Source organism: Dermacentor variabilis, chromosome 6 (assembly GCF_050947875.1).
Source record: "Dermacentor variabilis isolate Ectoservices chromosome 6, ASM5094787v1, whole genome shotgun sequence".
Classification (NCBI taxonomy): Eukaryota; Metazoa; Arthropoda; class Arachnida; order Ixodida; family Ixodidae; genus Dermacentor; species Dermacentor variabilis.
In genome coordinates, this window is record NC_134573.1 from 12,307,046 (window position 1) to 12,328,040 (window position 20,995).

The window sequence follows — 20,995 nt, forward strand, 5'->3', positions numbered from 1 at the left end:
CTCACAACCTGACGGACTATTTCCTCGTCAGCCAGTTTCGCGCAGAAGTCGAGCTCGTTGTCAGCGTCAACAAACTGTTCGAAAGTTATTTCCGTGGGTATGGAAACCCCAGCAGAGCGGAGGTCGTTGATCACGTCGTCCATTGATGCCGAACTCCTTGCTCACGCCAGCTTGGGATCGGCCGCTCACGACTTGCTTAATAATGGCAGCTTCTCCATCGTTAACCGACGGTACTGCTTTCTGCGCTTCGATGCCATCGGCGAGGACGACGAAGACGGAGTGGGGGCCATCGAAGGCAAGCGAAATCCTCAAGTTGCGAACAGTGGAGCTCGCTGACGAGCGTCGAAGCACTTAGGTCTAGCGTCGCAGAGCACACTTGAACAGCACAACCACACACCACGCTAGCCAAAATGCGGCTGGCGTAAACAAACGAAATGGCGTTGCTCCGGAAACTTTGCCGGAGGCGGAAGTGCGCCGTTAAACATAGCCAGCGTGGCCAGACCAAATCGGTGTGGGACGGCTAGATTCGGCTAGTTGTGGTTCAAAGCGGTGATATGCTTCGGCTGCAAGTCGATTTCCTTCGCAAGGGCGCTGCGCGAGGAGCCAAAGGAGCTTCCGTCGCGTCAAAAAGTCCGGAAAATTGGACGGCGGGGGGTTCGAGTGTCCGAAACTTCAGATGTCCTTATACATTGATTCTATGGGGCTCGTGGCGGTGCCGCGAAGACGTCCGAAATATCAGGCATGTCCGAAAATTTGGGCATCCGAAAATTCAGTCGTTGACTGTATTTGCAACATCGGCTGCGTCCCTGGACTACCGGAGCTGCGACTTTATAGTGCGAACTTTTATCAGAATCGTCGGAAGACGATTCTGTCGTTCAGCGCCTCCCACAGTGCGTCGTCCTCGGTTCCATTTAGCTTGTTGCTTATGCAGCGCACCATGGCATCTAGCAAAGAACGCCAGGCCGACAACACCCAGCTGCAGACGGTTGCAAGCGGAGGCCTTTGTAGGCGACCTGTTGGCGTCTTCGGATTGTTGCCGGCCATCCACTCATTGTACTCCTGTCGCACTCTGTCCTTAAAGGGCTTGTTTAGTACGACAACGAGTGGCTGAAGGGTAGACGTCATTCCACCAGAAATGATGACGAGGTCGGTCCTAGCTTACGTGAGCGCGCGCTTTACTGATTCTGTCAGGTGACCGCGAAACGCATCCAAAACCAGCATGCTCCAATGACGCAGCAGTGCACCGGGCCGGCGATTCCACACCACGCGAATCCATTCAATCATCATAGCCTCGTGCATGTACCCCTTCTCACTCACGCACACAACACCTGAAGGGAAGGCTTCCTTCGGCATGGTTTTTCTTTTGAAAATGACAAAAGGAGGCAACTTTCTGCCATCTGCCGTGCACGCAAGCATGACGGTGAAGCGCGAGTGCTCACTTCCTGTCGACAGAAGTTTCACTTCTTTGGTGCCGTGTTCGCTGACCGTGGTAGCCGAAGGCATATCAAACTAGACAGGGATCTCGGCAGCGTTTCCAATTTGTCTGAGCATGTAATCGTGCTCCTCTCGAATCACATACCGCTGGAAGTTGACGAGCTTATCGGTAAACTCCTCTGACAGCTTCTGGTATACAGATGTGCGGCGGCGAAGAGAAAATCCCTTGCGTCTCATAAAACGATGCACCCATGACTTCGGTGCGCTGAACTCTTCTTGGCGTAGTCTGGCTTCGCGCGCAAACTCCAAAGCTTTGCATTGAATGCACAATCACGGGTAGTCATCGCGCACGAAGGTGCTGCACAAAGTCCGCAAGTGCGTCCTCAAGCTGAGGATGTACTGCACGACGTACGTGAAAGGACATTTTGCTCGGTTTGCACGCGAACAACTTATCTTTCTGTCCGCGCCAATACTGCATGCTCTTCTCCGAAACAGGCGCTGAACGGCCAGGTTCCCGTTCGCTTCAGTGAACTCTACAACTTTCTTGAAAGCCGCTCTAAACTGCCTCCACGTGCCGCTACTCATTGCTAACGCGGAATTGCACACGAGGTAAAACAAAACAGCGCACGCGAAGACTAACAGCCAGGGAACGAAAAAAACAATACAAGCAATCGCGTTTGGATGTCGATACGGCTTTGGCTATCCGTTCGCGAACAGGTACGCCGCGGCTTGCCAGACTGCGACTCACATTCTGCTAATGGCCGCTATATAAGACGAGGGGCACTTTCACTCGCTGTTTTTAAGAAAAACTCTCAACTTATATTCCGGTTTATACGGTAGGTGGTGCGACGAAATTAGAAAATTTGCGGGTGCTAGTTGGAGTTAGCAGGACAGGGGTAATTGGAGATCACAGGGAGAGGCCTTCGTCCTGCAGTGGAGATAAAATAGGCTGATGATGACGATACCAAACTTATTGCCACTCAACAACATCATAGGAGAAAGCCCTGTAAGACTGAGAGGGGTGTGTAAAATTATGGAACTGAGAAAAACACATTTGAAGTTTAGGCAGCCGAAACTTTTTCTAGAATGCAGCTACAGCAGTATCAATGACATCTTGTAGATCTATTCTTCCCGAGAATGACCATACGAAATATAGGACTGTGCCCTCCCTGAAAACGAGAAAAAGCTTGTTATAAAGCCATGTACTGCCCCTTAACCAGCATGAGAAACTACATTTACCACTTCATGTGCCTGTTCCAGTGGCCTGCAAGTTTCATCAACATCATCATCAGCCTGATTACGCCCACTGCAGGGCAAAGGCCTCTCCCATACTTCTCCAACTACCCCGGTCATGTACTAATTGTGGCCATGTCGTCCCTGCAAACTCCTTAATCTCATCTGCCCACCCAACTTTCTGCCGCCCCCTGCTACGCTTCCCTTCCCTTGGAATCCAGTCCGTAACCATTAATGAGCATCGGTTATCTTCCCTCCTCACTACATGTCCTGCCCATGCCCATTTCTTTATCTTGATTTCAACTTGCATTTGTTCCCTCACCCAATCTGCTCTCTCCTTATCCCCACTTAATGTTACACTCATCATTCTTCTTTCCATAGCTCGTTGCGTCGTCCTCAATTTAAGCAGAACCTTTTTCGTAAGCCTCCAGGTTTCTGGCCCGTACGTGAGTACTGGTAAGACACAGCTATTATACACTTTTCTATTGAGGGATAATGGCAACGTGCTGTTCATGATCTGAGAATGCCTGCCAAACGCACCCCAGCCCGTTCTTATTCTTCTGGTTATTTCCGTCTCAAGATCTGGATCCGCGGTCACTACCTGCTCTAAGTAGATGTATTCCCTTACCACTTCCAGTGCCTCACAACCTATCGTAAACTGCTGTTCTCTTCCGAGACTGTTAAACATTACTTTAGTTTTCTGCAGATTAATTTTTAGACCCACTCTTCTGCTTTGCCTCTCCAGGTCAGTGAGCATGCATTGCAATTGGTCCCCTGAGTTACTAAGCAAGGCAATATCATCAGCGAATCGCAAGTTACTAAGGTATTCTCCATTAACTTTTATCCCCAATTCTTCCCAATCCAGGTCTCTGAATACCTCCGGTAAACACGCTGTGAATAGCATTGGAGAGATTGTATCTCCCTGCCTGACGCCTTTCTTTATTGGGATTTTGTTGCTTTTTTTATGGAGCACTACGGTGGCTGTGGAGCCGCTATAGATATCTTTCAGTATCTTTACATACGGCTCGTCTATACCCTGATTTCGCAATGCCTCCATGACTGGTGAGGTTTCGACTGAATCAAACGCTTTCTCGTAATCAATGAGAGCTATATATAAGGGTTGGTTATATTCCGCACATTTCTCCATCCCCTGATTCATAGTGTGAATATAGATTCCGTAAAGGCTACTCAACAATAGATCACATTCACACTGCAAGTTTGAATGAATACAAAAATTGTGTAGTAAAGTAGTCTCTCCGTAGCCAAATAAACTTGCAGGCCTGCAAGTTTCAATACAAAAATTGTAAAGTAGCCTTTCCATAGCCAAATAAACTTGCAGAATAATAGTAAAAAACGAATATTTATTGAAGTGCCTAAATTAATTACAGTGGAACCCCGGTTTTGCGATGAACCGGGTTTTACGACTTATTAGCGCAGTCCCGGCTAAGTCCCCATAGAAGCAGCAATGCATTAGAAACCCCGGTTATCCGACACAATTTTACGCCTGATCCACATTATTCGACGACCTTCGTGAAGCGCGGGTCAGAACGGCAGACGAAATAAAAGTGCCACGGGTCTCTTTCCTCGCTCTGCTTCTTTGCATGCGGAGCGGTTGGCACCGCTCAACCAGTTCGCTCCGGCGCAAGCTTTCTTCCCTGCCTCGTCTCATCGCTCGTTTCTCTCCCCCCCACCAGCAGCCGCCCGCGACGCTCACTGTGCGGGAGTAGCGCCTTTTCTTCTCCACAATAACTTTCTCCCTCTCTTCTCGGCGGCATCGCCTCTTGTCGCGTTGGAGAAGCGTTTCTCTCCTTCCAGTTTCCAAGCAGCAGATCGCCGACAAGGTAGCACGGAGAGGCCTAGGTTTATCGCACGTGTTCTTCGTCGTAATCCTGGCGACCAGCGTACAGCGCAGGTTTTGAGTTGTGTGGAGCAACGCGACACACAATGTCCACAAAGCGGACAGTTCTGTCGCTTGGCAATAAGCTGAATATTATCGAGGAAGCGGAAAACCGGCACGGAGCCACGAAAGCCAGCATTGCCCGGGACCTTAAGGGCTACCGTGGAGGCCGAACTTTCTTATTTTTTAAGATATCCAGATGAAACTTTCAGGGTACGTGCACACCACCGAACTATGAGGAACTGCAAAGTTTCACGAAGATATGTTTATTAGTTCCAGAGTTATTGAGGTCTAACTAGGTGATTCATGTATATGCCTGAGGAAGAGCCTGAAGAAATGCCAGGACATCGTAGGAAGCTGAAATTCTTCCTTGATAGACATCCCAGGGGGCTAAAGAGCCCTTTTCTTTAACTTCCCCTCCCAAAAAATTTTAAAACAACTTTGAATTTGATGTAGCCAGTAATGACCACATTCACCAAAATTAATTCCTTATTATAAATTAACTGCACCAGCTTTCAAAAAAAGAAGCCTGTTAGCCCCTGGCAAAGTCATTCAGGAACAGAAAAAAAAAAAAAAAAGGCATACAAATCTGAAGAGCGGTTCTTGAGATATCGCCTTCCCCAGCCCTACTAGTGGCGAATTTCCGAGAAAACAGGCCTTAAAGTTGAACACAGGTGTATTTTTATTAGAAAGCTCCTGCGGAGCTTCTAATTAGCTCTTGCGGCTCCAGGCACACTCAGTGTGTCGAATTTTCGACCGGCGACAGCCGAAAGCACAGTTCCGCCGCTGAAAAGCGTCTACGCAGTCGGCACTCGCTGCGGGCGATCGGAAGTTCGATGCTTGTACAAGACGCATATCGCGCTCCCGTGCACCGAACATCTGCACTGTCTTGGGCTTTGCCGGCATCGCGCGCAGCGAAGAACTAGAGAGAAAAGAAAGCTGAGCAAATAATCTAAAAGGTAGCGCAAGGCGATGAGCATCGCGCAAGCTCATGTTGAGGCGGACGGAGCAAGGGGCGACAACGATGCGAGAGCGGCATCAAAGGGAGCAGCCGCCGCTGCCCGTGTAGCAGCCAATGGCAGGCGCGCTTTAGCCCGCGAGATTTGAACGCGCTGCTCCGGCCAATCAGCGCTCCGCATCACATCGCGGGAAAATGCCAATAGTGCCTCAACCGCGCCGACGATGCAATTTTGCAAGGCGGCAAAACAGAGACAAACAATCCACGGTCAAAACGACACCAACATGGCGTGGGCAGGCCGCATAGGCCGGGAATGGCGCGCGCGCGAAATCTGACTTCATTTCGGCATTTGCACATGTTTCTTGAGCCGCGGTGGCCTCAAAAGTAACGTTATTTTTGGTACTTTACGGTTGAATTAGGTGCTGATAATTACAGAACAGGTAGTTTATGAGACATACAACCCAAAAATATGGTTTTTCAAAAATTGACTTTTTCGCGATTTTTTCGGTTTTCAAGGGCCGCATCCCCCCTTAAGATATCCGAAGCTTCGCTGGGACGTGGCAGTGAAAACACATCTTAGATCCTGAAATTTTACCACCAGGTCACAGCGTCCTCAGGAAAGATAGAAGTGGCTGGCGCGGTGGCACTCTTTGTGAACCAAGACAGTTTACAGTATTGCCTGATGTCTTAACTGCGAATCTGTATGGTGCCAAATAAGGCTTTGTGGATTCACTTTGGCTTTAGGGGCTGCTTATCCACCCCCTGACACGGATCTGTGTCTTTTCCGATCTTACCGATTATATAACCAAACATAAACTTAACTGTTGTAAAATGTTACTTGCTGGCGATTTCAACACCCCTGGCATAGATTGGCCAACGCTATCTGCGAGTGGCCGTCACGAAGCCATTTGTGATTACTCGATTAACATGACTATTTCTATCTGATGCAAATTGTGAATACCGCAACCCATGAAAGCTCAATTTTAGATCGTTTTCATAAATGAGCAAATTAGACAAAATGGTTACGATTGTAATATTGTCGAAGGTCTGTCGGACCAAAAGGGGGTCATTGTTTATTTGAATTTAGCAACTATGCTTAAGCTTCCTTCACATCAGAAGGTATTAAACTTTGAACGTGCTGATGACAACTCCATAACTCAGTTACTCGCATGCTGTTTTGATGAGTTTTCGAGTTGCGTGAACCATTCCTCTGTTAACATGTTAGTGAGCCATTTTTGCTCAATGTCAATCAATGCATAACTGATTACATTCCAACCAAGTGTATAAAGCGCAATCCAAAGAACCCTTGGTACACACGTGAAATTATGCACCTAATTCGTCGCATCAGGCGTCTGCACAAACAACCTTATGCAAACAATCCAATGAAAGCTTCAGTATTGTCCACACTTAAAAATAAATTAAAATATGGTATGTCAAATGCGAGTAGTTTCTATTTTAATAGCACCTTGTCATGCTTCATCAGTCCAACAAGTCAGGGCTCCCCACCCCTTATTATTGCCAATCAACCATGCTCAGATGATCTTAGCATTACTGAAGCCTTTAATAATTTAAATCAGTGTTCACTGTGATGATGGACGCACCCCCCCGTTTTGCACTGTTCTTTCATCATCACCTTTTCCTAGTATGGTAATCACTTCAGCTGGTGTGCATAATCTTATACTCAAGATGGATACTATGAAAAGTACTGGGCCAGATAATATACCAGATATGTTTCTACAATATTCTGAATGGAGCTCTCAGTACTTATCCCTAATTTTTTCGAAATCTGTAGAATCATCCACTGTTCCAATACTCTGGAAATGTGGTAAGGTTGCTCCCATTCACAAAGACAGTAATAAGCAGGAAATGTCTAACTACAGACCTATTTCTTTAATATCAACATCTTGCAAACTATTGGAACACATTATTCATAAATATATCATTGAGTACTTATCTGAACATAATGTTCTTTCGCATGCTCAACATGGCATCCGTTCCGGATTCTCGACGGTAGCACAACTTCTAGAATTCTCCCATGATATTGCATCCACACTTAAAGGGAAGCTGAAACGGTTTTCAATTTCCATGAATGCTGGGATTGGGAAGAACCGACCTAATAATTTACGGTTCCGAATTTTTTCTTTGTTTTTTTTTTAATATAAGGGGTGGAAATCGCTTTCTAAATCACCCCCGCGGACACGCCCCCATCGCTTCCCGGAGCGCCGGGTGAGGTGGTTGCCAGAGGAGAGAACCGGCGAGAGTGACGTCATTCGCGGCGACCGAGCTGCCGAACCGGCGTGCTGGCATGTTTCCGTCCTGCGCTTTACTGAACGACGCTACGAGAGATCTGCCGCCGCCGCCGCTGACGTTTGTTTTCTTTTGCGATTTTCGTAAAATGTTCTTTCGTGAAGCTGCCCGTCGCGGCAGGTTCACGTGCATGCTCGCGCTAGCAAACGCCGCTGGCACGCTGCGAAGCATAGACGGAAACGCGCGCAGTAATAAATTTTGGTGACCGGACTTCATGCGTAGCTTCCACAGCGTTGCACCTGAGGTGTGAAATGGAGTATAGGCTTGCCTAGTGACATTCGACGTACGGTTGCAGTTATCGTGTTTACTACACAGCGGTGCTAAAACTGCCTAATATCTTTATGTCAACACTAGCATGGAGCATGCATACCGATTCTTGATCGAGCCACAATTGCAAAGTTGTCGAACCATAGTATGAATATTGCACATATAATACCTCTGGCAATCTCTGGATGTGTATGATAAGCAACTTCCGTGACTGTACCTCGCAGGACTGCATGTGCGCGGTTTGAAACGCGGCACTTATGTTCGCGATTGTGTATCAACACTCAAAAAACCACGGGACTTTAGACAAGCAGCGGCAAGGTGCTTGACATCGTGGAATTGCACCCGTGTTTACAATCTAATGAGAAGTTAGTGCTTCGGCATTCTTCCAGCAGCAAGTTCCCAGTGACACTTTAGCGCATTTTTTCTCCCGTCATTGGAACGTGCAGCTACATGAAAGAAAAAAACATACGTACCAGCTAAGATTTCCAACGCGCGAGAAGGTGCACAAAAATAGCTCTCGCTGTTGGCACACTCAACATCGTCGTTGCGGCCGTTACCGCCATTGCCGCCATCGTTTTCCGTATCGGCTGTCGGTTCGAACATGTACGGCGAAAATACAAGCTGTCCAAGACAGCGAGAACGTTCCATAATGCTTACAACTCAGCTATGAAGCCAGAACAGAACAGCGTGCTACGCTCTGAAACGGCGGCGTGCGGCGGCGCCGACCGGCGACTGCTGCGATTGACGTCACAGCGGCCCCGACCAATCACGGGCAACAGCGGCGTTCGCGCAATGCCATGAGGCGCTGGTGCGCGTTTCCTTGATAAAACAGCCGCTTGCGTTTGTTTCCGCCCTTTTTGAACCAGATATTCGTGTTCAGGGGACTCAAAACTGTAGAATGCCGCGGAGAACAGATTTTTTTCGAAAAGTGTTTCAGCTTCCCTTTAACCTTAGAGGACAGCTTGATGCCATGTTTATTGATTACAGTAAAGCTTTCGACACAGTGTGTCATAAGAAGCTTCTCATTAAACTCAAGGCAATCTACTTTGTGATTTTCTGCTGTTTCAAGACCCGCGTCTCCCCTTAAAAGACCCGCGTCTCCCCTTAAGGGGAGACGCGGGTCTTGAAATGACAAAAAATCGCAAAGAAGTCTATTTTCGGAAAAGTGCATTTTCGCTACGTTTATACATTCAAGAATCCCTCCGCGAAATCTAGAACCTAAATTTAATCGGAAAATAATAATAATAATAATAATAATAATAATAATAATAATAATAATAAAAAAACACTTATACGGGTCAGAAAAATTAGAAAAAAAATTGCCAAAAATGTTCGAACTTCGCGCCGTCATCATTTGCGAACGCGTTGGCCGGCGAGCGCCATGTTGAGCTTGTCTGGAAGCTGCTTTCTTTGTGCGTATTTTGCGCCGGTTCAAAATGACGTAGGTGAGGAGGAACCGATGCTATCGTGTCATTTCTGAAGGATGCGCCCATGCCGCAGATTGGCCAAAGCACGCACGCCCCCCGTGCGCCTTGCTCCTATTGGTCTGGCACCATTTGAGTGCTGATTCCCGCGTGCCCGACAGGCTGGTCGCTCTCGTGCGCGCCACGTGCTTCTCTCTGTGGTTTTATCGGGCCACTCTGAACGTTTGTTCAGCCCCTCGCTTCTCGACAACGTTCGATAAGGTGTCTTTTTCACTGCCCGAATGGCTGGATGCGATCGTCGTCCGAAGACTACTACGCGTAAAGCGTTCGGCAAGGCACGAAGGCGGCCATGGAATGCGCGACAGAACATGGATAGGCTTGTCATGCACCCGGAGTTGCCGGTTGCTGGTCTGCCTGAAGATTCTATCGGATCGAGTTCAGAGCTGCAACTAGGTATGTCTAGCATACATTTCATCCACCCACGCCTCGCGTGTTGGCACAGACCGTGTAGATACCGTTTTTTTCACGACCTAAGAAAGAAGCAAGCGTGCAGCGATCGCCGACAAGGCGAAAACGCGCCTGGTGTCGCAGTCTGCAACGGAGCGAAAGCTTGAGCTGCTGGGTAATCACACGAAAGAGGATTCAACAACAGCAAAACGGAATTTGCGATCGTCGGTTTATCCGTTGTACAAGACTTTTTTGGACTTATGCCGTGTCCTGTGTGCGGCAAGACGCTGATGCTTTCGAAGGACCCTGCCAAAGAGTACGGGCTCTGTGACAAGCTTGTGCTGGAGTGCTTCACGTGTGGCATGCGCGAAAGAATCGTCGGATGATGAAAAGGATCGTCGGAGGCTTCACATGTCCAACAAGAATAACACAAACAGAAATGCTTTGACAAACAAGCTTGCAAAGAGGCACAAGCCAGCAAGCTTGTGCCTACAGTCCTGGGCTTTTATAGGTATAGGTGTGACCTGTGCTGAATGCACAATTGTGTGAGTGTGCAAGAGATATACATTTTTCTTAAAATTTGAATTCTGAGATTTTACGTTCCAAAACCATGATATGATTCTGGATCAATTATGACCACTTGGAAAGTGCCACAACACAAGCACATGAACTTTTTTGCATTTCAGCTCCATTGAAATGTGGCGACCACCACTGGGATTTGATCCAGATTTTTTGTTTTAGCCATAAACTTTGTGCAAAGGACATGTTTTGTTGTAGACATGAAATCTGTGCAACTTACTTGCATAGGGATGGTATTTGTCTGCCTTCTGTTCAACAAGGCACTAAAATAGGAATGTGAAGCTTGTGGTGCTAGCTTTCTGGCATTGCTTTCAATGACTATGCATGATATCTCAGTGTTATTTTTGCACAATGGCCATATATATGTCATGAACTTGTTGCTGAAGTGATGCTGATGTTATTTATATTGCCATATTTTTCGACCATTCAAGGTTACAGTGAACTGAAAGTTCAAACTCGTTTTTCTCAGCTTCATTTTATTGGACACCGCACACTGCCTTATGGGGGATCGTCATATGCTCTTTCTAAGTACCGGCAAAATGTTTGGCATCAATATATTTGTGTCGAATGGATCTAGCCGACGATGCTATTTATTTATTTCTAAAGTTGCCAGCTAAATTTTAATTGCCATTAAATACAAATGAAAATTAGCAAAAATATTTCAATCAAGTTTACATCGTGCTTTTTTGCATTGTAAGTGCACTGAGAACAATTAAAATAGTTGACATAAAAATTGTTACAGTGCAAACACATGCAACCACAAGTATCAAGGACGGGACACAAGCGCTGACTGTCACCTAAATTTTATTTACGGAAGACGGATACCTTATATAAGGGGAAAGGCAGAAGTGAAGGGGGAAGGGAGTGATACAATCGGGGAAAATGACATTGCGCATCGATGAACAAACGTGCCAGCAGTCAAGGGAATCAGGCGCAGAAAAAAGAGAAAAGAAACTAGAAAAACACTAGAAAAAGGCGAGGGATATTAAGGGGAGACGCGGGTTGAAAAACGGCGATCTTGATTAAAAAAGGCAGTTTTATGTTTTCGACTGTTTCAACAAGATTGATCCCTCCTCTTTCATATATATAAAGAAATCAGAGCCGTAAATGATCGGGAAATTATAAATAAACTCGGTGAAAGCACTTGAGGTGGCAAGGAAAGGTGCAAATCTGGGCCATTTTCCAGCACATGATGCGTCAAATTGCAGCGTCGCAAGCCATTGGATTTGTGCAAGGCAGTAGGCCTACACTTTTTTTCTCCGAGGTCGGCTTCAAGGCTACAAGTTCAAGGGAACTCGCCGCAAAGTCAAGCGGTGTGCAATGGAGACGTCTGCGACTGCGAAGCCTAACCTCGGTGACTGCGATGCTTTCGACGGTTCAGAGCCAGCCGGTCGCTCAAGATTCGTTGACAGCGCAGGCGTATTCGTCAGTGCACCGGAGAAAAAGTAGAGAATCTTCGACAATCAAGACAGGAGCAGCAAGGAGCCGACAAGCACCTTTTATCTGCGAGATCGGCATCGCGAACGTGAGCGTCGCGGCGTGTTCGGCGTGCGGACGGCGCGACTTTTATATCCGTGAGTTGGCCAAAAAACGGAAAGGACTCGTGTCGTTTTTAGGGTTGTGTTGCAACAATGCAGCGCGTACCACGTCCGTTATCTCGTCAACGTATTCGTCGCGGCGTGCATCTCTGGCAAACGACGCTAACGGTGGAGCGTGCCCTTCGGCCAGCCCGAAAGAGAGTTTCGCCGTGCATATCAACGCAGTGGTTGCGGCGCGCGCAAATGGAGCTGGACACAATCAACTCGTACGATTTGGTGCAGTTCTTTGTTTGCCAAAACCGATGCACCATAAATCGATCACCGCCATAACAAAGAAAGTGCACCTCGCTGCTACAAGAGCAGTGGCTGAACTTGGAGTTGGCTCGGAAAGTAACAGCACAGGAAGTGGGTCAGCATGGTGCTCACGAAGACTCTATGAGAGAACAGCATATGGCGCAGGGGAATTACAGTCAACTCCCGTTAATACGAAGTTCACGGGGACCGCAAAAAACTTCGAAATAAACGAACTTCCAATTAAGCACAAAACACAAAAAAGAGCACTTTATTTGTGGCGAATTCGAGTATTTTCTCTAAGAAAAATAGTCTGTCATCTTGCTTTGCTTCTTCTTGCCGAATCGTGCTGCTGAAAGCAAGTTCTGCAGGCTGTAGATGTGGCGGAACGCTTCTTCCGCGTTACCTTCAGCGGCAAAGAAGCGCTCCGCAAGAGCAAGGCCCGCAGCTACATCGGCAGCCTTAGGTTGCGGCTCGCCTTCAACGTCATTGTCGCTTTCCTGGGTCGCTTCCTGGGGCCGAATAATCTTTACAATTTCCCTATCCGTCAGCGCACCGCACGTTTCGACCGCCTTGTCTACGGTGACGTAATCTTCAAAATTGACGTCCCCGAGAGCATCACCAAAATCAGTGCCGTCAAGCTCGCTTGTTGACGCTTCCTCCGCTAAAATTTCAGAGGCATCCTCCGAAGAAGCTGCCACAACACCGCAAGCCCTGAAGCAGTTTGCGATTGTTTCTTGCTTCACACGATCCCATGCTCGCGCCAACATGTGGATGGCACTAAGCAGGCTCACCTCGTACTTTGTGGAGCTATCCATACACAAAATCATGCGCGCAAGGAGGTGCCACCTGTACAGGACTTTAACATTCTTGATGATGCCTTGGTCCATTGGCTGCAAAACAGCCATTGTGTTTGCACTCTGTCCTTGCTGCGTTTGCCCCCAGCACAGTCGTCGTCCTTGAATGTCAGGGTCTCTCTGGTAGAAGCCGATAGAAGAGTGCAGTCTCATCTGCATTGAAGATGTCTTCCGGTCTGTATTCGGCGAGATATTCACGCAGCTTTCCGCCCTTCCACGTGGCGCATGTTTCCTGGTTATGGTGGATCCACACGACGGACGAAATCAGTCTTTTTCGCGACGGACGGCGCATCACGTGACTACGCGTCATGGATTTGTGCCGTCCGCGCGTCGTCCGCGACCCCAACGGACGGAAAATACCGAACTATTTTTCGCATCCGGATTTTGGGGGTCGAATGCTGCGGATTTAGCCTGGCATGCTCACAGTCTGGCAACCAGCACGGCTTTGGGATCTTTCTGAAACAGCTTCATCACTGCTGACACCATTCGTGTCTGTTCGCGCGTGCGCGAATCTAACAAGAGCGAGTGAAATGAACCTGAGTGACGAGGCAACTTTGTTCTTAGATCTCGTGGAGCAGTTCCCCGCGTTGTGGGACATGACTCTCACCGATTATGCGGACACGAGAGCGTAACAAGACCTCTTTCGATTAAACAAGCACTCGTCATCATCCAATTCGGACAAAACAACAGCTATTGCGGCCAACCGTCGTTTCCTTTCGATCTCCATGTTCATTCAGAGTGAAAAACACGTATGAAATAGTCTTTCTTACACTGATGGAGTCATCTACAGTGAGTAGCAACAAGCAATCATATTAAATTATGGCCACTAAGATCCGCCCGGGCCGCCGCAGCATCTTCGAGGCCATGTTCAGCCAATACAACCACTCTAAGCCTACACGGCGAGAATCTGACTATCTCTTTCGGAAACGGTGCCCACGCATCACGAATGCATTGCTCTCGAAGCTTCTGTACACAAATTTAAACCAAATACAAGCCTCAGTTTGAAAGTTATGGGCCACACAGTGGACGACGACGGCTTGACAAGTTCGAGGCGGACGGCAGTCGCTTCGGGCGGTGCCGCCATCATTATTTTTCCGGCGCGGTCGTCTGCTGAGTCCATCCGTCGTACGGATGCGCTTCGCAGCCGGACGGGCGGCGGAATAGGCGTCTGCGGCACAGATTTGCGCGGAGCCGTCCGTCGTGTGGATACACTATTAACGGACGCCTTTTCACCACACACGCTCTTGAAAACCAGGTCATGGCGATCTTTAAAGCGCGTCAGCCATCCACCTGACGAAACGAAGTCCTCGATCCCCAACATTGCTGCAAGCGTTCGGGCTTTCATCGCAACGATGTCTCCGCTGAGAGGAAGTTTGTTGCTCCTGGCCTCCCTAATCCAAACCAGCAGAGCCTTCTCCAACTCTGGGTAAGCGCCGGTGCGCATTCGCTTTTGAGAAGTCTTGAACTTGTCCTTCTCAAATGCATCCATTATTGTGCGCTTTTTCTTGATGTAGTTAGAGAGCGTGTTCGGCTTGGTCCCGTACTTCCGCGCTATGTCTTGTTTGGCGGCACCTCCCTTCTCAACTTCCTTCAAAACCTCGACTTTCGTTGCCAGGTCGAGCGTGGCCTCCCGCGTGGCCTCCCGCGTGGCCTCCGCGATCAGCTCCGGCCACGCGCGGCAGCCGTGCGTGGCCTCCGGCGGGAGCCGCTTCGCCTCCTGCGGGAGTCGATCGCGGAGGCCACGGCAGCCGTAGCAATGAATAATCGCGCCGCTCCAAGAAGGATGGTGTTGCGGGCGGCTGCAGTGGCGATGACACTAACGCGGAGCACGGAACTGTTGCAACACTTTGAAAAATTGCACATTCTACCAAAGAATGACGGTCACCTCGAGGATCCCGGCTGAAAATTAACTTCCAATTAAACAATATTACTGGATGAGGACTTCAAATTATCGAGCGATTTCTTCTATAGGATTACATGCAAAACTGACGGGACCAGCACTTCACTTCTAATTAACTGAAAATTCCAATTAAGCGGCTTCGAATTATCGGGAGTCAACTGTATAAAGTTGTGCACTGGATCTAGATACCCTGGCCTGCATTATGTGCAATTTTTATGTAGATTTCAGCGCTACAACACAAATAAAGAACTTTTACAACTTTCAATCGTGTTTTTCTCGGCTTCATATTTTTGGCCAAACATGGCTTTTGTGCGTGACATTTGATGTACTTATTGTGGTCCAAACAAGACCAAATTTGGTGTGCATCATCTTTAAGATGTGTAGAATGCGCCTACCTAGGTTTTAGTGCAACCAGTTTATTTTTAAGAATGGAAATGTTGAATACTCGTTGGTACCAGTCACTGAAAACGAAGCATCAGATATGAAATTCTCTCAAAATGTTGCCTGTCAAGGGAATTGCATTATCTTGGTTATTAGCACTCACTGGAGTGTTAGGGACAAGAAACGCCATCTTGCACTGCTATATCATGCCAACTGCTAGGTCCCATAGCTGCACAAACATGCACTGTTTCTCGCTTATGCATGGCACTTAGGACATGAAAGCATCGAGCTATCCTAAAACTAAAAACAGATTTGTAATGAGGATATCAAGCTATATAAGTGGTAAAATTCTCATTTGCCTAGCAATAATATTTAAAAAGAAAGGTTTCTGAGGAGCGTCTCCCCTTAACATACAGTCAAATCAGTAAGCAGTCGCTTCCAAAAAATGAAGCTCTGCAGCAAAAAGCGATACAGAAGGGGTGCTTACGCACTTGCTGCCATACTTGTGTATGTGGAACGCTTCCAAACAGACGCGCGCCGTCGCATCGGCATTCTTGTCGAGAATCTTCGTCTCTCCCAATCGAGCTTCTGTATTGCTTTTTGCTGCAGAGCTTCTTTTTTGGAGGCGACTGCTTACTGATTTGATTGTATGTTAATATCGCTTGCCTTTTTCTAGTTTTTTTTTGTTTTTTCTGCGCCTGATTCCGTTGACTGCTGGCACATTCGTTCATCGATGCGCAATGTCATTTCCCCCAGTGTATCACTCCCTTCCCCCTTCAGCTCTGCCTTTCGCCTTATATAAGGCATCCGTCTTCCGTAAATAAAATTTAGTTGACAGTCAACGCTTGTGTCCCGTCCTTGATACTTGTGGTTGCATGTGTTTGCGCTGTAACAATTTTTGTCAAGTATGCACTAACTCGCCCAGAAAGAAGTTTTAATGAATTAAAATAGCATCACCGGCTACTCTGTGGCGTTCTGGCCGTGTACTTTGTTTTTGCTTTTGACAAAGTTAAGTTTTTGAAAAGTCCCATAACGAATTGACTGAATTTCTCCATTAAAAACCTTGCATCATTTGTTCTAATGAAGACATACAAAACCTAATGAGATATTTGCAATCAGCAGAAAAAACTGAACAATACTGTTAAATATCATCCAGTTCACACTAAAATTAACCAAATTGGTTTTGGAACCCACGTCTCCCCTTAAAACAATGTGGCATATGTGCCTTCCCAATGACAAGTGGCAAGCGCTCCGTGCCAGTCATATTGGCGGCAGTTATAATTTACTTGCACATCTTGCTACGCATGCACGGGCCGCCCCCTTTGAAAGTGACCGCCTTGTTGGGCGAAGCTCTGAAAAATAAAGCAGTTTCGTTTGCATTAAACATGTCACTTGGTTCACATGCAGAAATGTGCTCAAGAAGCTTTCCATTTTTCCACTGGGTGGTCATGCTTTCGTCAACGTGGATGCCTGATTTTCCCTTTATTAACTGCAATGGCATGCCTGCCAACCTGGCGAGACGAGACTGAAAATCGGGAGACTTTTTATTCGTGCGGGGGGAGCCTGAACCTAGGCACCACAACTTGCCAGAACGTGTGGCAGAAGCAATGCTGCGGGTATATACGCGGCTATCTGAAAAAAACCCTGCTCCAGTGATGCCAGCGAGGCAAGACACAGAATTCGAATGAGAGCCTTCACTCAGTGATTTGGAGTGTCTCAAAGGAACAGCATGCATCTTTCTTTGCCGTGCAAGCTGCTGTTGGGAAACCTGTCCTACGCTTCAACACTGGCAACCTGCTTGCGTCCACTGCAATTCTACAGCAGCTACACATGAATATTCCTGGCACTGCATCTCAGCGAGCAAAGGAGAAAGATGGCCATCGAAGTGCTAACTCCAACAGGAAGCTGGCCAAAAAGCGGCATAAAGATAGGATGCATTCAGTTTATGCCCCTGGTGAATTTCCTTGAGATTTTATCAGTATGTTCTCAATAAAGATGTTGCAGAATGTTTTTCCTTGATTTCTCAAAACAACAATTCTGACCGACTTCCAGTTTGGAGGTAAAATAGCTTCTGTCCTATTTTAGCTATCGACATAATTTTTTTTTTTTTGCCAGAAAGAGAAATGTATGCAGTAAGCAATATGCACCTTTTCAAAGCAGTACTCTTCTTAAAAAGTTTTTGAAATGGGTCACATGCTTGACATGGTCAAGATGTCATTTTTTTCTCACAACTTTGATGAGCTCTAACTTTTGCTCAGATTAGCCTAGAACATTGATTCATACCTTAGGGCACTCCCTGAACATTCTAGATAGCCTTTATACTCAAATTACTGTGTTAAGGTTTTCTGTTTAGATGCTAATTTTCCTCCAAAGAAAGGAGCCAGCTTATACAATGCTTTTAGAGTATATCAGAAACTACTTATCCTATGGCAAAATTATGTTTTTAGAATCTGCACATTGAAATACACCAAGTGTGAAAATTTCGTTCAGATCTGTCCGCAAATAAAAGAAGTTGCCTTTCAAGCGTAGTCTCCCCCCTTAACTGTGGTTGGTTCTACCTAAAATGCCCGCGTGCCCTCTTTATACAGCTTGTCGGCATCAGATTAGCCCTGTTCGGACAGTGACCGCAGAAAGCCAGGCATTATTCATGTGCAGTTCACCTAACTTCCCAGAAACTAAATGTTGTTGAACCTCAGTTTCCCAAGTGTTCCCGATAAGCAGCAAAGTGGTGGTTCAAACGTCACTTACCTCCCGCTTGTATCGCTCACGGTCTCTGGCAGCAGCACTGAGGAAAGGCTGTTTGTCCTCGTCGGACATCGTGTTCCACTTTCCGGCACATTCTTTGCCAAAATCACCAATCTGCAAAAGGAAAACGCATGCTGCTGCATCACTCCTGCCATGTCACAACAAGCTGCAAGGTGCGTCGTCAACACACTTGCAATATCACGCTTCCCCAGGGTCACCAGCATTCGCAGCCGAAAAGCTAGTTCATTACGAAATGTGCAGAGCAATGGGTACGAGAGAAATACCATCGTTATTCGAGAAGGCAAACATGTATTGTAAGGGTACTCTTGTTTGAATAATCGAAAGATTATTTGTACGAGGCAGGTTGCTTGGAAAACCAAATAATTAAGTTTGCAGTGGTGGAACAGCCATTTCACCTCTTGGTGCGGCAGCTAGCACTTCTGGCGCAGGGTCAAACACATGTATGCTTACCAATTTTAACCAATAGAGTCGATTTGTTGTGCAGAAGAGTTTGTGCGAGGCTTACCTCCTGAAGCAGGGTTTGGGTACGGGCTAATTGGTATTCCATTGTTTCAAACATCACTTACATAGAGACCAAAAGAACGACGACGACAAGCGCTGAATTTATTCTGAGTAACACGCATTTATACCGAGACACCAAGACAAAAGCACCCCTCCAAAAGCATAAAACCGACATGAGTATGCATTCGAAATTGAGCATTCAGATAGCATTGAGCCTCAGGTACATGATCAAAGGAACAAAACTGCTGTTATCCTGTCCATTCATGGGACCTCCCACAAACTTAAAAAATATAGGACAAGGAGCAGGTGTCGATGTGGTTTTCTCTGCTCAAAAGAAAAAAAAAAAAAAAAGAAGGAACTGGCCCAGCTTTGCTTCAGAACTAATCCTGTTGCTAAGGAATGTAGGCCTTGCAGTATTAATCATAGAAGAAAGTTTACAGTTTGTCTGATAGGTGTTGTGTACAAGATACTCCTGAAATGCGGTCGCTCTTATATAGGGCAGACAGGTAGATGTCTGAATGTTAGGTTGCAAGAACATAGCAATAAACTACGCAAAGGGTGGGAAGTGTTTTTAGGTGTCCATTGCGCACAATGCGGCTGTATCCTGTTTTTCGGAAAAAAAAAAAAAAAAAAAAAGGGAACACTAACTTAGCTAGGCATCCTAATGAATGCACTAGACTTATCATTGAAGCAGCAGCGTTTGCTGAAGGAGACTCGGCTAGTAAGCTGTCTATTGCATTAACAGATGAAGTGATGTTTTTTAGGTTGCACATGGCACTCTCGTTCATCTTAAGGTGGTGGTCATGGTTTCTTTGAATTTTGAATGCCTACTCATGTCGGTTTTATGCTTTGGGGGGCTTTTGTCTTGGTATATATGCGCGTTATTCAAAAGCAGCGCTTGTCTTCATCGCTCTTTTAGTCCCTGTCTATGTACACGCTGTAAGCCAAGGTTTAATCGATTACCACCTGAGTGCAATCAGAAAAGCTTACGACAACCCTTTACGGTCGCCGACCGATTTCCCGGACTCCAAAAATTCGAATATGCTCGATTATTCGGTCTGCTTCGCGGCGCCGCCATTCTCCCCATAGACCACAATGTATAACAACTGCCGAAAGTTCGGACACCTTGCAACCCCTCGTCCGATTTTTCGGACACTCCTTGAGCCAACTCGATCGAGAGCACCATGCACCGACTCCGACCGGTGCATGGTTCGACTTGCTGAACGCCATTTTTGTTTTGAACGGAGCCTCCTTGCTGCCCCACGAAGTGGCGCTACAGCAAATCGCCGCTCATCATCATCGTTTCTGGCTGGTTCGATAGAGTGGCTCTACAGCTGTTCCGGTTTCAGCTTAGTAAGCCATGTCAAGACAATCCAGCAGCTGATTTGTTTCTTCGCGCACGACGCTGCGAGTAGGCCACGTTTTTCGTTTGTACGATTGGTGTCGGCATGGTGGTGTTTGCTTTGTGCGCTGTGTCGAGGTTTCGGTGATGCTACACGGCATACGGAAACATCGCTTCAAGTGTCTAATGGCGCCGACAGTGCCCGCGCAGACTGCGCTGGGGAATGCCAGCAAGCGGGTGCCGGGAGGCATAAGATTTGTCGCCTTCCGATGTGCTCCCTACTGACGCAGAAAATGTTCTGCCGAGACCTGCGCAGTGGTTGCATTGCGATTCCGGACATCGTCTCATTTGACAGTTTCACAGCTGCTGATACTGCTGTACTCACATGCGCAGAACTCGATAACAGCGAGATCATTCGTCAGGTTTCTGCTGCACCGCCGGACGATGACTCCGAGTCGTAAGATGACGCACCATGTGCTATGCTGCCGTCGCATGCGGAGCGTGTACAAGCAGTGACTGTGCTTTCAGCGGCCTTCAGTGACCATACGACCCTCTCCGAGATTCAGGCTTATCTGATTGCGCGTAAATGGAATAGCGTTCAACGGCACATTCACGATTTCTTCAAGCCTACTGCCGAGCCCAAATAAATGCGTGGAAATAAAGGATTTAATTTTTTTTCTTAATCTGCTTTTTCGGACACCTGTTTATTCGGACATTTCCGCAGTCCCCGTGAGGTCCAAATAAACGGTCAGCGACTGTACACCGCGATGCAGAAAGGGCGCTATAGCCAGGTTTCTCCACATTACCAAAAGGTGCAGAGAAGGCACTACAGTCAGATCGTCAACAAACGTTGGTTTATTAACCAAGGATGCA

General features: G+C 47.1%; 1 protein-coding gene across 6 annotated transcripts in view; it reads right to left on the reverse strand.

Moving 5' to 3' along the window:
• LOC142584627 (uncharacterized) overlaps positions 1-20,995 on the reverse strand; it is a 105,343-nt gene that overhangs the window by 34,350 nt on the left and 49,998 nt on the right. For all 6 annotated transcript variants that reach the window (XM_075694777.1, XM_075694776.1, XM_075694775.1 and 3 more), the window contains one exon: positions 18,262-18,372. In XM_075694777.1, coding sequence (XP_075550892.1) covers positions 18,262-18,372 — 111 coding nt within the window. The remainder of the gene's footprint in view (positions 1-18,261; positions 18,373-20,995) is intronic.